At 39.6% G+C, this 12,622-nt stretch overlaps 1 protein-coding gene across 3 annotated transcripts in view; it reads right to left on the bottom strand.

The window, feature by feature from the left end:
• Positions 1-738: 738 nt before the first annotated feature.
• rapgef5a (Rap guanine nucleotide exchange factor (GEF) 5a) overlaps positions 739-12,622 on the bottom strand; it is a 41,485-nt gene continuing 29,601 nt past the window's right edge. For 2 of the 3 annotated variants that reach the window (XM_029513817.1, XM_029513818.1), the window contains exons 12-26: positions 12,227-12,305; positions 11,991-12,135; positions 10,018-10,109; positions 9,902-9,932; positions 9,603-9,681; positions 9,207-9,356; positions 8,100-8,209; positions 7,162-7,284; positions 6,590-6,768; positions 6,393-6,483; positions 6,262-6,312; positions 6,056-6,143; positions 5,895-5,959; positions 5,407-5,461; positions 739-5,069 (exon numbers count right to left, since the gene is read on the bottom strand). In XM_029513817.1, the coding sequence (XP_029369677.1) occupies positions 4,951-5,069; positions 5,407-5,461; positions 5,895-5,959; positions 6,056-6,143; positions 6,262-6,312; positions 6,393-6,483; positions 6,590-6,768; positions 7,162-7,284; positions 8,100-8,209; positions 9,207-9,356; positions 9,603-9,681; positions 9,902-9,932; positions 10,018-10,109; positions 11,991-12,135; positions 12,227-12,305 (1,457 nt within the window). In that variant the 3' untranslated portion in view covers positions 739-4,950. The remainder of the gene's footprint in view (positions 5,070-5,406; positions 5,462-5,894; positions 5,960-6,055; positions 6,144-6,261; positions 6,313-6,392; positions 6,484-6,589; positions 6,769-7,161; positions 7,285-8,099; positions 8,210-9,206; positions 9,357-9,602; positions 9,682-9,901; positions 9,933-10,017; positions 10,110-11,990; positions 12,136-12,226; positions 12,306-12,622) is intronic. The other variant, XM_029513819.1, reaches the window with a different exon arrangement.

Here is a 12,622-nt window from a genome sequence, read left to right as displayed (position 1 = left end):
CATAAGCACATGCTTTAATGTGTATATTTATATTCCAGTGAAAATTAACAAGGCTAGTAGTTGGAAAGTCAACAGTTTGAAGTCAATACAAGCATCCCAGTTAGGGGGGACAGTCTACTGTATGCAAGATGCACAAAATAAATGGAAAGCATTTGAACACAGAATATCATTCCACTTCAGGCCTCGTCATAGTTGATGTTTGCACCACATTCATGTCCATCATAAATATCTGGCTGATGTGTCTGTCATACTGAAAAGTGAAATGCAGACCCTTCAGACCATCCTTCATCCTTCTTTGGGGATGTCACTGAGCCCCATCCAGGTGAATTCTGAAGCAAGGTCAAAGTTCTTAATCAGAGTGTTGGCAAAATCATGTTCTTTCTGACTGTGAATAGACACCAGGTTGGCTCCGTGGAACCGTAGAGCTCTACATCAGCTGTACCAGAACATGGAACAGTTTCCACATTGTAGAGTCACTGCATGTTCGTCTGAAGGAGAATCAGCACCCAGAGTCAGACAAACCAAGAAGAGGAGCAAGCTTGGGTTTATGATCATGAGGTCAAATTTACACTTGAACAGTAAGATGTATCTACGAGGAATAATATAAAAGTATTACTATCTATTGATGCAAGCACAAGATTGTCTAGTAAGAAGTGTACATGAGGAGCGTTTGGCTAAAAATTAACCATGAAAAAAGAAGTTGTTTCAGTTGTTCAGAGGAACTGTCTGTTTCTTGAATCAAGATTAACAATCTTTTATTGCATCATAAAGAAGCTTATCAACATTATTACAGTGTGAAACAAAACAGGCCAAAGTGTTCCATCGAAATGCCTCCAGTCTTCCAATCTAATGTACCTGCTGCTCTTTGAAAGGCAGTCTTAAGAGGTCCCACTGAGAAACGTCTGTTGGGTAACTGTGACCTTTGACAACAAAAATCTATTCAGGCCATCTTTTGAGTCCATGTGAATGTTTGTGCCAAATGTAATGGCAATTTATGATGTCACGTTGGCCATAAAGTGCCATCACATTATCTTTTTCCTATTCAACCTTTCTGTCACATTTTATCATGACTGATTTATAAATTCTTGAGATGTAGCAAATAATATGACCTTTGACCACCAAAATTCCAACATCTCATCTTTGTGTTCAAGTGAACAGTTGTACCAAATTTTATGAAATTCCTGGAAAGCATAACTGAAATGTGATGTTTGTCATATCTCAGTCTCACTACAGCCTCCCCTTCATTTAGACTCTGACCCCAGCCCTGTCTGTAGGCTGGAGAGTAAGGATCATTAGCGAAATGCACAATTTCATTCATTTCAAACAACATCTGGCCAAACCCAAAGAAAAAAGAAAACGTCTACCCCGGAGAAGTCACATAAAACCTATAATTTATTCATTTTCAGTAAAATTTTGACATAGTAAAATGCAGCTTTAGAAAAGACATGTGGCTTCAGCTGTTTGAAGGGGGGGGGGGGGGGGCTATTGCTTTGTGGTTAACCCTAACCCTTTTTTCCATTTACAACAGATACATAAATAACAACATATCAACGTAAGCATGTATTTACACATCAACAATATTACAATCATACAAAGCCTTCAATGTTTCCTCCCTTGAAATGTCAACTTTGTTTGAATTTTTTTTAGGGATTATATAACATGCTAACAGAATTTAAACAACATTGCTTAAAAAAAACAAAAAAACAAAACAAAAAAAACCAAAACACTTTACACAGTCAGGACCATGGCTGATAAAACACTGCTGACTTCTCTGCTGTTTAACGTTTGACAACAGAAGAAAGAGAGGAGCATCATCATGCTCGCTAGCTCGTCTGCTGCCCTCAAACGACCACAAAATATGACAAGTACTTTAACATTTCAGTGTTGCAGCTTTAAACTACCAACATTACATTTGCACCTCCACATTTTTGAACCTCTGGCAGAAAAACATTTTTGTCCACTGCGAAATACTTAAATAATCGATATATGACAATAAATAACTAATATAGCGCTATTACTCTGCTCTAAGGACGCAACGAGCAGAGGTGCGTTTGTGCATTTGTGTTGTGTTCATGTTAATAGCAACTACCACAAGGCCTTTATATGACACTGAAAACAGACCACAGCTCACACATCATTAACTTGGTTTCACAGAAAGCATCTTTTAAAATGTGTCTAACTTTGACAATAAGACACGTTTCCTTCTACAAATTCAAAGCTTAACTCAAGAACTAAATCACAAAGTACGGCTGTACTCTTTCTGGGTTGACCAATAGCTGATCTTACCAAACTTTAGGTTCATAAATCTGATTAAAGAACAAATATATATATTAAAAAATGCCAATGAAACTGTAATTTAGCATTATCCCATAAGTTATTTCTATCCAAATTTAGGAGTAATTTAAAATGATATAATAATTTGACATGAAAATGTATTCAATTAAATTTATGAATGCATGTTTGCATCCACTACTGTTAACTGAATAGGAGCTGAGTCTCAGTTTAAAGGAGAAGCACTTTTAACATTTTTTGTGACAATAACAATCTCAAAATGCAAATGTATAAAAATCAGTATCACAATAAACAGGGTTCAGGATTTGTTGAAATTTTATATCACCATAATATTACACCACCCATCTCACATGGTCCAGGTAAGCTTTGAATTGATCAATTTGACTCAAACTGACTTCACATTCAGCATTATGGTATCTGCAGTAAGTGTTACAGGTTACTGTTTGACTTTCAAAGAGATTTTAATGCAAAGGCAATGACTAAGCACTCCAATTTAGAAAATATGCTTTTAGTAAGTCTTCCCCTAGAGATACTCTTTTAGTTTCTCCTTGTAATGAAACAAAGATGCTTTTGGCACAAGTACAGTTTGTGAAATTCAGTTTTTCCTTTATGTAACGGACCCATTATAGTCTGCAAGAGAAAACAGCTCTGAGCAATGAAAGGCTTAGCGTTGAAACAATACAACAAACACTTGTGGCAACAGCATTTCTGCTGTATTGCACATTATTCCCCATGCTTTATAACAATCTAAACAATGCAAGTCATGCATCACTAGGTAACATTTAGGAATCTCACCCTGTACCACTGAAGTGACTGAATGAAGAGATGCAGGCAAGGACAAATAAATACAAACTTTCCAAACATAAAGGCTGCTCAAGGCTCTGAAAGATGTCTTTCTTGTCTTGTTATGTATCATCATCAATGGTATAGTTTGTGTGATCCAAATTGAGCCAGGATCATGGCTGTATTAGCAAGGCTTTATTCGGATTTGAATAACAAATAGATGCTGCCCAAGGGCAATATGTTGTTAGGTTGGGTACAGATGAGGATCATTCCCCTTGCCAACGTGGAGTTGGAGGGCCAAAATAATAATAAGTTATATTTAAAAAAAAAAAAACAAAAAACAGGTTATAGTGATAAATAATTAATGAACCAAGGTTGTAAAAATCTCAGCAGACAGTCTCACTGTAATGGAGGGTGTTTTGGCCTGCTTCCATTATTCTGTCCTCCACCTGTATTGTTTTTCATTCAATTTAAACAAGACCACTTTATCAATGAAATTATATTTTCAGTCAGTCATAAAAAATCATGAGCATCAAAATCTCCGAAGGAACATGATTTACTGGAATAAATTTAGCTCTAAAAGCTCCGTGATGCAGTGGTTGTTAATATATAGAAGTCAAGGATTAACAAAGAAGGGGAAAAAACTATGATGTTTCCACAGCAATTTAGGATGATGGCCAGACACAAATTCCACACTCAAAAACAAGTGCGTATATACCCGTTGTCATAATGTCAAAAAGCATTTCTGAGAGGAGTCGAAGACTTCATTCCAGGGCTCATTCCAAGGTAATCAAAATTTCTGCCATTAAAAAAGACTCAGAAACAAACTGAGAGCAGTACAGTGACAATTAATGTGACATTTGGCACCGGAAAATGTATAGGTCCATATTATATACAAGGTAAAATAATCATTATCTAGTCACACAAAAGCGTCATAGAGAAGAGTGCACGAGGAGTGTTTTTGAACTCATAGTGTTTCAGAACCCAGTCAGTCAGTGAAAACCTCTAATGTTTCCTTCACACGGCTGGTGCAATAAACTGTGCACCTTTTGTTTCTCACGGAGGCTGATCATTTCTAGTCAAAACACTCAGTGAGTAAAGGTTCCAACGTGTAGGTATGAAGTGTTACGCTGCTTTAGCACTGGCTACTGCTTGTGTCACATTATATGCTACGGCACCAGAACCAAAATAAAGCTCCACATCATACACCTACGTCACTATAGCATGTACCTTGCACATACATGCATCACGAGGCAGATATGTGATACGCAAATGAAATAACAGACTATGGAAGGGACAAATTTCAGCCATCAGGTTATAAACACATCAAACTCCTCTACGGTTGTTTTGTGTTTCTAACTGAAACGAGAACAGGGAAATAAAGTCCTTGTTGACCTCAAGGAGAGCGGGTAAGAGGGACGAGACTTTGACATAAATAAAGGAACATCCAACCTGCAGATCAGGATCTTAAATAACCAAAAGCTCATCACAAAAACAAAACCAAGGGTATATTCAGTCAAATAGATACTGTACAAACTAATTACAAACTCCATTTCTTTCCATCTTAGTTTGGCAAATCTTGATCTTGCTGTGCAGAATCTCTTCCTGGAGACAGTCCAGAGCATGTTTGGCGTTTAGATTTCCTTTGTACACACGTGTTCAGTGCTCTAAAGCCTTTGGGAGAGGGGCAGAGTGCAGCTCTGTGTCTTTCATGGGTTCAGTCAGACCACATGGCATCTCATCGTCCACGTCGCACCAATGCTGGTAGTGTGATGTTGCAGTGTCTGTGTGAGTATGTGACATTTTGCTGTACAAAGCTTCCTCCATGACAATTCCATTGCTCTCGCCTGTGTGTGTCTGCGCATGTGTGCGTGTTTAAGCACGTGGTTCCAGTTTGTGTGACAGTTCAAAAAGAGTCTGCTGATTGTCGATGATGTGCAGGTAGTTAACACTTGCTCTCACCTCCGCACTGTCGACCCCGATTACCTCGTTGCCTAAGAGACGGACGGACACAAAGCATGCACATTATTCAAGCAGAGTTTTCTGCCAGACTGAGTAACACACACATTTGGTACAAACTTAGACTCTATTATAGACATATAGAGAAACTCAAAGACTGTCTGAAAATGGTTGCTTAGAAACTGTAACAGGAAATTGGGCCACAGGTGAAGTGTACTGTTTCCACTGTAGGTGGCAGCAGATTCCTTATAATGACTGGAGTGAAATGCATTTGACACTTCATTCAATATTATAGCATTTTGTCAGAGAGCAGGACAAATGACGTGAGGGTCACTTGATATTTAGCATTTGCACCATCTGCACCAGACTCACCTGGCTGGTCACTTTGGCAGTGGCGAATCATCCTCACTGTGTCTGCGATCATGTGCTGTTTGTCAGGAATAAGACATGTTGTATCAGAGCCATGACAAACTGTCAAGATCTAATATTTTATGGCAGATTTGTCCAACTCCATTGCAATAAATAACATAGTAAATTACATTGGAACCGTTCTTCATTATCACAATGAGGCCAATCTCATTAAATGGAAAACAGATGAGTCAGTGGTCATTTTAAATAATTATAAATAAAATATAAAGTAAAATCAAGAAATAAGGAGGAGACTGCAGTTCAATGGCTGCCATTTATGAATGTGAATGTGCCAATGAGAGGTAAAAAGTGCATTACAAATGACTGCATTTACCACTTATTTGACTGATTGATTAACCAATTAAATTTTATCAGAGACAATTCACTGGTGACAGAATTTAAAGGGAAATTAAAACAGTTAGAAACACTGGAAAAGATTACAGTGAACTCACCAGCTTCTCAAAGTTGACCAGGTTGTCATGGAAGGTCTTATTCCCCTCATGGATAAAGGTGATATCTAAGAACAGAGGACAGCTGTATTTAAGTGTCATTCATCAAAAAAGCAATTAAGTCTTTGTGTGTGTGTGTGTGTGTCGGGGGTTAAAGGTGATACCTTTCAGGAGAAGAGGCATGAAAGGGATCTTGGGAGGTTTCATCCGCTTGAAGGCTTCTCTATAGGCTTTGTGGTTCAGAGATGGATCCTGCAGAAAAATGGGAGAGAAAAAAGAGAAAAGATAAGTGCGAGAGAGATTTCAAGATTTGATCATTAAATTGAAACAGCAGCATGCAGCATGTATTTCATCTCTGTGTTTGTCTCACTGTGATGAGCTCCAGTTCTGAGAAAAGCTTCTTGAACTTTCCTGGACATTTCTGAAAGGAGAAGTTTAGTGAGAATTAGATAAAAAGCAAAAAGTGTGTGTGGAAATACACTCAATATGACAAACACTCACCTCCCAGGTTTGGTTGAGTCGGCTCACAGCTGCTGTGTTGAGACCCATGATGATCGCAAATGCAGAGTTCAAATTTCTTTGGGCTTTACAACTTCAAACACAAAAGAGCAACAAATAAATCAATGCAGAGATCTTTTGGTGTATTCGATAAATACTCTTTTAATTGTCAGCCTTTGCATGTGTACAAAAGATCTTACTGAGCAGCAATTTTGATGAACTTCTTGAGCAGCTGCACTCTTTTATTGAGAGAAACACACATGAGCACCTCAGACATGACCCACTGCTGGACTTCGTTGCAGCGCTGGAGCAGGACTGAGAGCGCTGCCGTGTGGCTGGTAGCTGGAGCACGGCTGAGAGTGTAATACACCAGCTCCTGCTGCATGGGGAAGGAGGAGAGACTGTGAGTGGGACACATCAGGCTTTTGAGGGGTTCACATCCAAAAATATCTACTCTATCTACTCTAACACAAGATAGATAGATAGATACCTTGATAATCCCAAAGGAAATTTAAGGAAAGACAAAACATTGTTTAGGGATAAGTTAGCAACATACAACCTATCCATGCTCTGCCTCACCATTTTCATAACAAATGTTCAGCTTTAACTAAAGGCCAAAGACTTTTTATACTCATGATCCAACCAAGTCTTTAGAACATTTGCATCTTCAATGCCTATGTCCTAGTAATCTCCCATGAATACAAATTTATTATTAACTACTGCATGTATACACAGCACAGGTATTGACTTTATGTGAGGGTGTATACTGTACCTCATGGATGGATTTGAAGAGACTCCAGTCCAGGTGAGTGAGAGCCGCTGCCACATCCCAGGTGTTGATGCCTAAGAGTCGCACCGGCCTCCTGGTGAGCTCAGCATTGTCTGATAAAGGAGGCTGCATATCGACAAAGAAACGTTAGAAAAGACAGCATATACGACACAGTGCACATTTATAAGCACAGGTAATCTATATGTTTGGATAAAGGATATCAGTAATAATTATAAACAGCAGCAACAATGTCTCACATTTATAATGAACTACAAAACAGTGAGGCTGGTGTAGGACTCAAACAACGCGTCACTCAGAGGAAACATCACACAGAACCAGTAGGGAGAGACTGAAAGCTCTGGGAGAAGCCATGATTCTTACACATTTGTTGTGTTCAATTCTGCTTGCAGATCAACACATTGATTACAATTCTGCCGCCTGCTAAATATACATATCAGGCAAAAAAAGCAGAATCCCTAAAACTGTGGTTTGTCTCATGCCCAGTAGCATAAATTGATTTAATCATTTACACTTAAAGCTTCACTTTGAAAAACGTGACAGTACAGAGCAGCTCTTTGGCCTGATTCAGCACTTTCAATACTACCATGACTGTTGGCCTGCAAAATAGCTGTTGCTCACACTTCTTCCCTCCTATTGAGTCAAAGTTAATAACAATCACCTGGCTCATCTCCGTTTTGCTTAAAAAGTGTGACTCAGTAACACTGAAAATGTGTCAGCTGGGATATCACAATATTTATTTTAATGCCTGATTTAGCTGAGTGATCATATAGAAGCAGCTAAGATCAGAGATAGCACAAGTCCAAATGAGAGATTGTGGTTTGATTTAAAGCTGCACACCATTCGCCCCTAACAGCATGTGCAAAAACATGGAAAGACTGAATGTGACAAAGGGACAGAAAGAGAATACTGCATTTACATACCAAGATCTCAGTGAGATCCCTGCGACAGGCCACAAGTTTGCCCTGTGGAGTCAGAGACTCTGAATAAACACAGTCACTGGGCTGTAAGATCCTCCGCTCTGCAGAGACGACTATATAAAGGAAAGGGCAGAGAAGCAAAGGGTCAAAGTTAGAACAATGATTTGCAGCAAAGAGAGCAGATGATCCCAGTCTAAGGCCTGGGGAGGGGCTTGACAGAAGTTATTCAAAACCCTGTGTGACCGCTAAATTATCAAGTGTGACAGTTCAATTCCTGACAATATAATTTATGTGCATTTACATATGAATATATTTTGAGAGTACATTTCAACTTGTCCTCAGATACCCTGCAACTAACCGTTATTAGTGCTATGGTCCAAAGATGCAACCAGACTGTGCAGAACACGTGGCACAAACTAAAAGTCCAAATAAAGTCACTAAGTCACAGAGGGCCAGCAGCTAACAGATGTGGGGGTTGTGGAGGAGGACAGAGGTTAGGGTTAGCCAGGGCAGACGAAACAGATGAGACTAATATTAAACACAGAGGTGTTTTTTCCGTTCAGTCATGTATCACAAAGTGCTTTTTAATTTAAATATTTTGCAGTAAAGCACTCTATACACAGCGAAGATAAAGAAGATGGATGGTATAGATGAGGAAGTACCTCAGGCATAGAGTTGTAGGAACCACTTGTGTAGAAAATTTTAAGTCTTGAGGGAAGTGAATATGTGTTCTAAAATTGTATGTTCACTATGCAGGCAGCACGGTGGAAAGGGTGGTTAGTGCTGTTGCCCCACAACAAGAAGTTTGTGGGTCTGCTTCCTGGGCTTGGGGCCTATCTGTGCAAAGTTTGCATGTTTTCCCTGCACCTGTGTGGGTTTCCTCTGGGTAATCTCGTTTCCTACCACTGTCCAAATACATGAAAGTTTAGGCTAAGTGACTACAAAGTGCATGTAGGTGTGAGTGGTTGTTTGTCTATGTCTGTCTGTCTCTTTATGATGGACTGGTGACCTGTCCAGAGTGTACCATGCCCTCGCCCAATGTGAGCTGTAGAAGATGAAAGAATGAATGAATGAATGTTCACTATGCATTGTGTAGCTTTGGGTGTGTACCTCCACTGTGCGAAACCACAGCGAGTACCATGTCTTCCTCTGCTTTTTCCATCTTAAGACCCACAATCCTCAGCAGCTCATGAGCCTCCAGCGATGGATGTGTGTGGACACTCAGGTAGGAATCAGTGCTCACGTACACACAACAGATTACTGAGAAATGTGCACAGGGAATGTTAACATGAAAATACTCAAAATAATAATACAGCACATGCAAAGAGACTCAAGTATGTATGAAGTCCATTTCAAGTACTCAAGCACACATAGAAACTGAATGTGTTGCATTTAAAGCAGTTGCATGTGCACACCAAAGTTAAAACTCAGACTGTGATAATTGTGTACAGTCCTGGGAAGTGTGTTCTGTAGATGGGTGTGAATGTTTTTATGTCTCTTGCTCACCCTCTCTAGCCTCAATCTGCGGGCTTCGGAGTGACAAACAGTTTTCCTTCAAACTCAATTGCTGATACATTTGCTTGCACTGACAGAGAGAGAGAGCAGAAAAATCATGAAGATGTATCATATTGTGTTGATACTTCTGTATCTTATCTGTATCATGAGCTCAGATTCAATCATTAGTGTCCTTCTTTAAATTGTAATGATGATAGTCTCCTAATTTTCTAAATTTGTGGTATACAATTGATAATTAAGTACTGGAAATGTTGCTCAACATCTACAGTAATAATCAGAAACAGTCTTACCTTTTGGTTTGGAGGACAATCATCCACCGTGCTAAAGAAACAGGCACAGCAGTTAGGGGAGATGCAGGTAGGTATGGGAAAAAAAAGAGGCCTTTTTCAAAGACAAATGCACTTACTGTCTGCGACGCAGAAGTTTCTGGAACTCCTTCAGATCTTTCTCCAGTGTGGGAAACTCATACAGATCCTCTAAAACACACCTGTACAGAGTCTGACAGACAGACATAGAGACATGGATTATGGCTGTACTGATACGACACACATCACAGACACTAATCACCATCCTGCTCCATATCCAATAGTTATCTGGCATGCTGTTTGTTACAACAATGAAAAGACACTTATACGACTATAACAAATTTCATAAAAATGTCTATATACCAGAGTTCTTATGGTTAAAACAATGCATGTGTTTTTCAACCCATTTTAAACCCCTAACCCTATCCTTTAAAACCATACATTTTATTATATGAGGATGGCGTGATGGGAAACGGGATGCCAGATATCTCAAAAGCTAGCCATATAACATATAGCCTAGCTATGGGGATAGATGTCAGTAGATGCCAAAGCAAAAGCAAAAGTCAAAATACACTACTAGGAATATATTCTGTGGAAAAATTTAACTAAGTAGGCTTACTGTAAGCAGGCCTTGACAACTTAACTAATGGGGGGCAAATGAATTTATCAAGTTTATCCAGGTATGTGACAGAATAATATTAGCACGGCTGTGATCCTACTAAAGCTCAGTAGAAGCTGGATGATGCAGCAGTACAACCACCCCAAACATCAAAGTAAATCTATCACAGGATAACTTCAAACTGAGAAAATGAACTTGGCTTAAAGAGGTCCTGTGAATCAGCAGCAACCAGAGGTTCACCCCAGACATCATAAAAATATGGCTGCACCAAGGCAGCTTTGAATCATGGTGCAAAATTCCTTTTGATCTTTGGATAGATCTGATCAGCAGCCATGCTTTTTTATGCTACTGTAAGGTATGGCATGCAACCAAGGTTAAGAGGATTCTCTCTTCTCTGAACCAACATGTACAACTATGTGGCATTAACATTCACCTCTGTGTAGCTCATTTACTGAGTATTGTCAAGTGTAAATTATGCTGCGTAGGTAGATTACATAAAAAATACATGAGACAACTGCTGTTGCTTGTACTTAAATGGGTGACAAGACACGCTCTGTTGTGTCTGTGTGGTAGAGTGTGTGCACTGTACAGCATTAGTAAGCTCAGGGGGAAGAAACAGTAACATGCACACGTAAGCACAGACACACATATCCACCTGCTTATCGCTGTCATTGACCCACCATAGCATTGCATCTCATTTCCCCTCTCGTTCCTCTGTTACTAGGTAACTATCACCTGGGTTACGCAGTCCATATGAGATTATACCCCTGCCAACCCTCGCACTTTGGTTTCCATGGCAACCCAGCACTGAGCAATGGAGCTGTCAGGTTACAGAGGGACGAATGATGGTGAATGTATGCAGCTATTGTGGTTGCATGTATGATTATCTTTGTGTTTGTGTTAAGGTTGGCTCACTATGAGAATATACAGCAACTGCACAGCAAATACAAGAAGCATTTGTAGAGAGAAACATGACAACGATGTGACACTGGGAATCTCTAAGTTTGTATTGTCATCAACTCATTGTCCTGTGTACATACGATGTTTTGCTCATTTGATCAGGGGGACAGTTCTTCAGTTTTATCTTATAACATTTTATCTTATTGCGATAGTTAAGACTAAAATCATCTAATAACGATACATCATGAAAGTGTCTGGGTTTTTTTATTCTTGCTTATTCATTTTGTTTGTGAGAGGGATAAAAAGGTTTCCGTGCTGATTGAAATACTGTTCAGTTTAACAGAGGAGATATGATGCAGCTAAAATTTCCTGTCTTGGCAAATATGAGGGAGGACAACCACAGTTTAGATCAAGGGAGATGTGTGAAGATAAATGAGACCTCTGATGTCCTTCAGTGACACATGTGAAAGGACACCCAGGGGATCCCTTTAAATAAATAAAAGGAGAGAGAGAGAGAAAAGAATCTGATGTGGCGAAGAAAGACTAGTGATGCACCTTCATGAAACTCCTGACATGCTCTTCTTCCTTGAGGAAGTCCTTGTAAAGCCTGCTCCAGTGGGACACCAGCTGCAGCACCTTACGTTTCCTGAAGAGGGCATCCTTCCCCTCTTCCTGACCCCTGCAGCGGGCGCTGCTATAGGTGAGAGTGGTCAAGGACACAACTGCAGATTAATGTGGAGGCTTGAAGAATGAAGTGATTATGTTTGTGAATGTGTTTGCCAAAAGGATATTGTCCCAAAAGAGCCTGACAGAGGTCATTGGTGGACATGAACACCAGGTAGGTCAACAGGAAATCATCCAGCAACATTTCTGTAACACAGTAAACACCCGATGAGTCCCTTAATCATTTGTCTTACTTTCACATGGAATGTATTTTTTCTGCCTTTTTTCTTGATACCAACTCTTCTCTGTCTACATTATGACTTAGTGGACATGATCGAGCGTTGCAAAAGCACTTTAAACCTTTCACAGCTGAAACCTGAATAACAGAGATTACACAATTTATTTTTGCCCATAGCATGGAAATTGTGGTGAAAAACCTCAAAAAACCCATTGTACGATACCAACCTAGTACCAAACAGCTGCTAGCTGAGCTGAATGCTAATGCAGCCTGTGTCTGTTGTCTT

The sequence above is a fragment of the Echeneis naucrates genome, chromosome 11 (assembly GCF_900963305.1).
Source record: "Echeneis naucrates chromosome 11, fEcheNa1.1, whole genome shotgun sequence".
Lineage (NCBI taxonomy): Eukaryota > Metazoa > Chordata > Actinopteri > Carangiformes > Echeneidae > Echeneis > Echeneis naucrates.
Note: the sequence above shows the minus strand (reverse complement) of the source record. Positions and strands in the feature narration are given on the sequence as shown.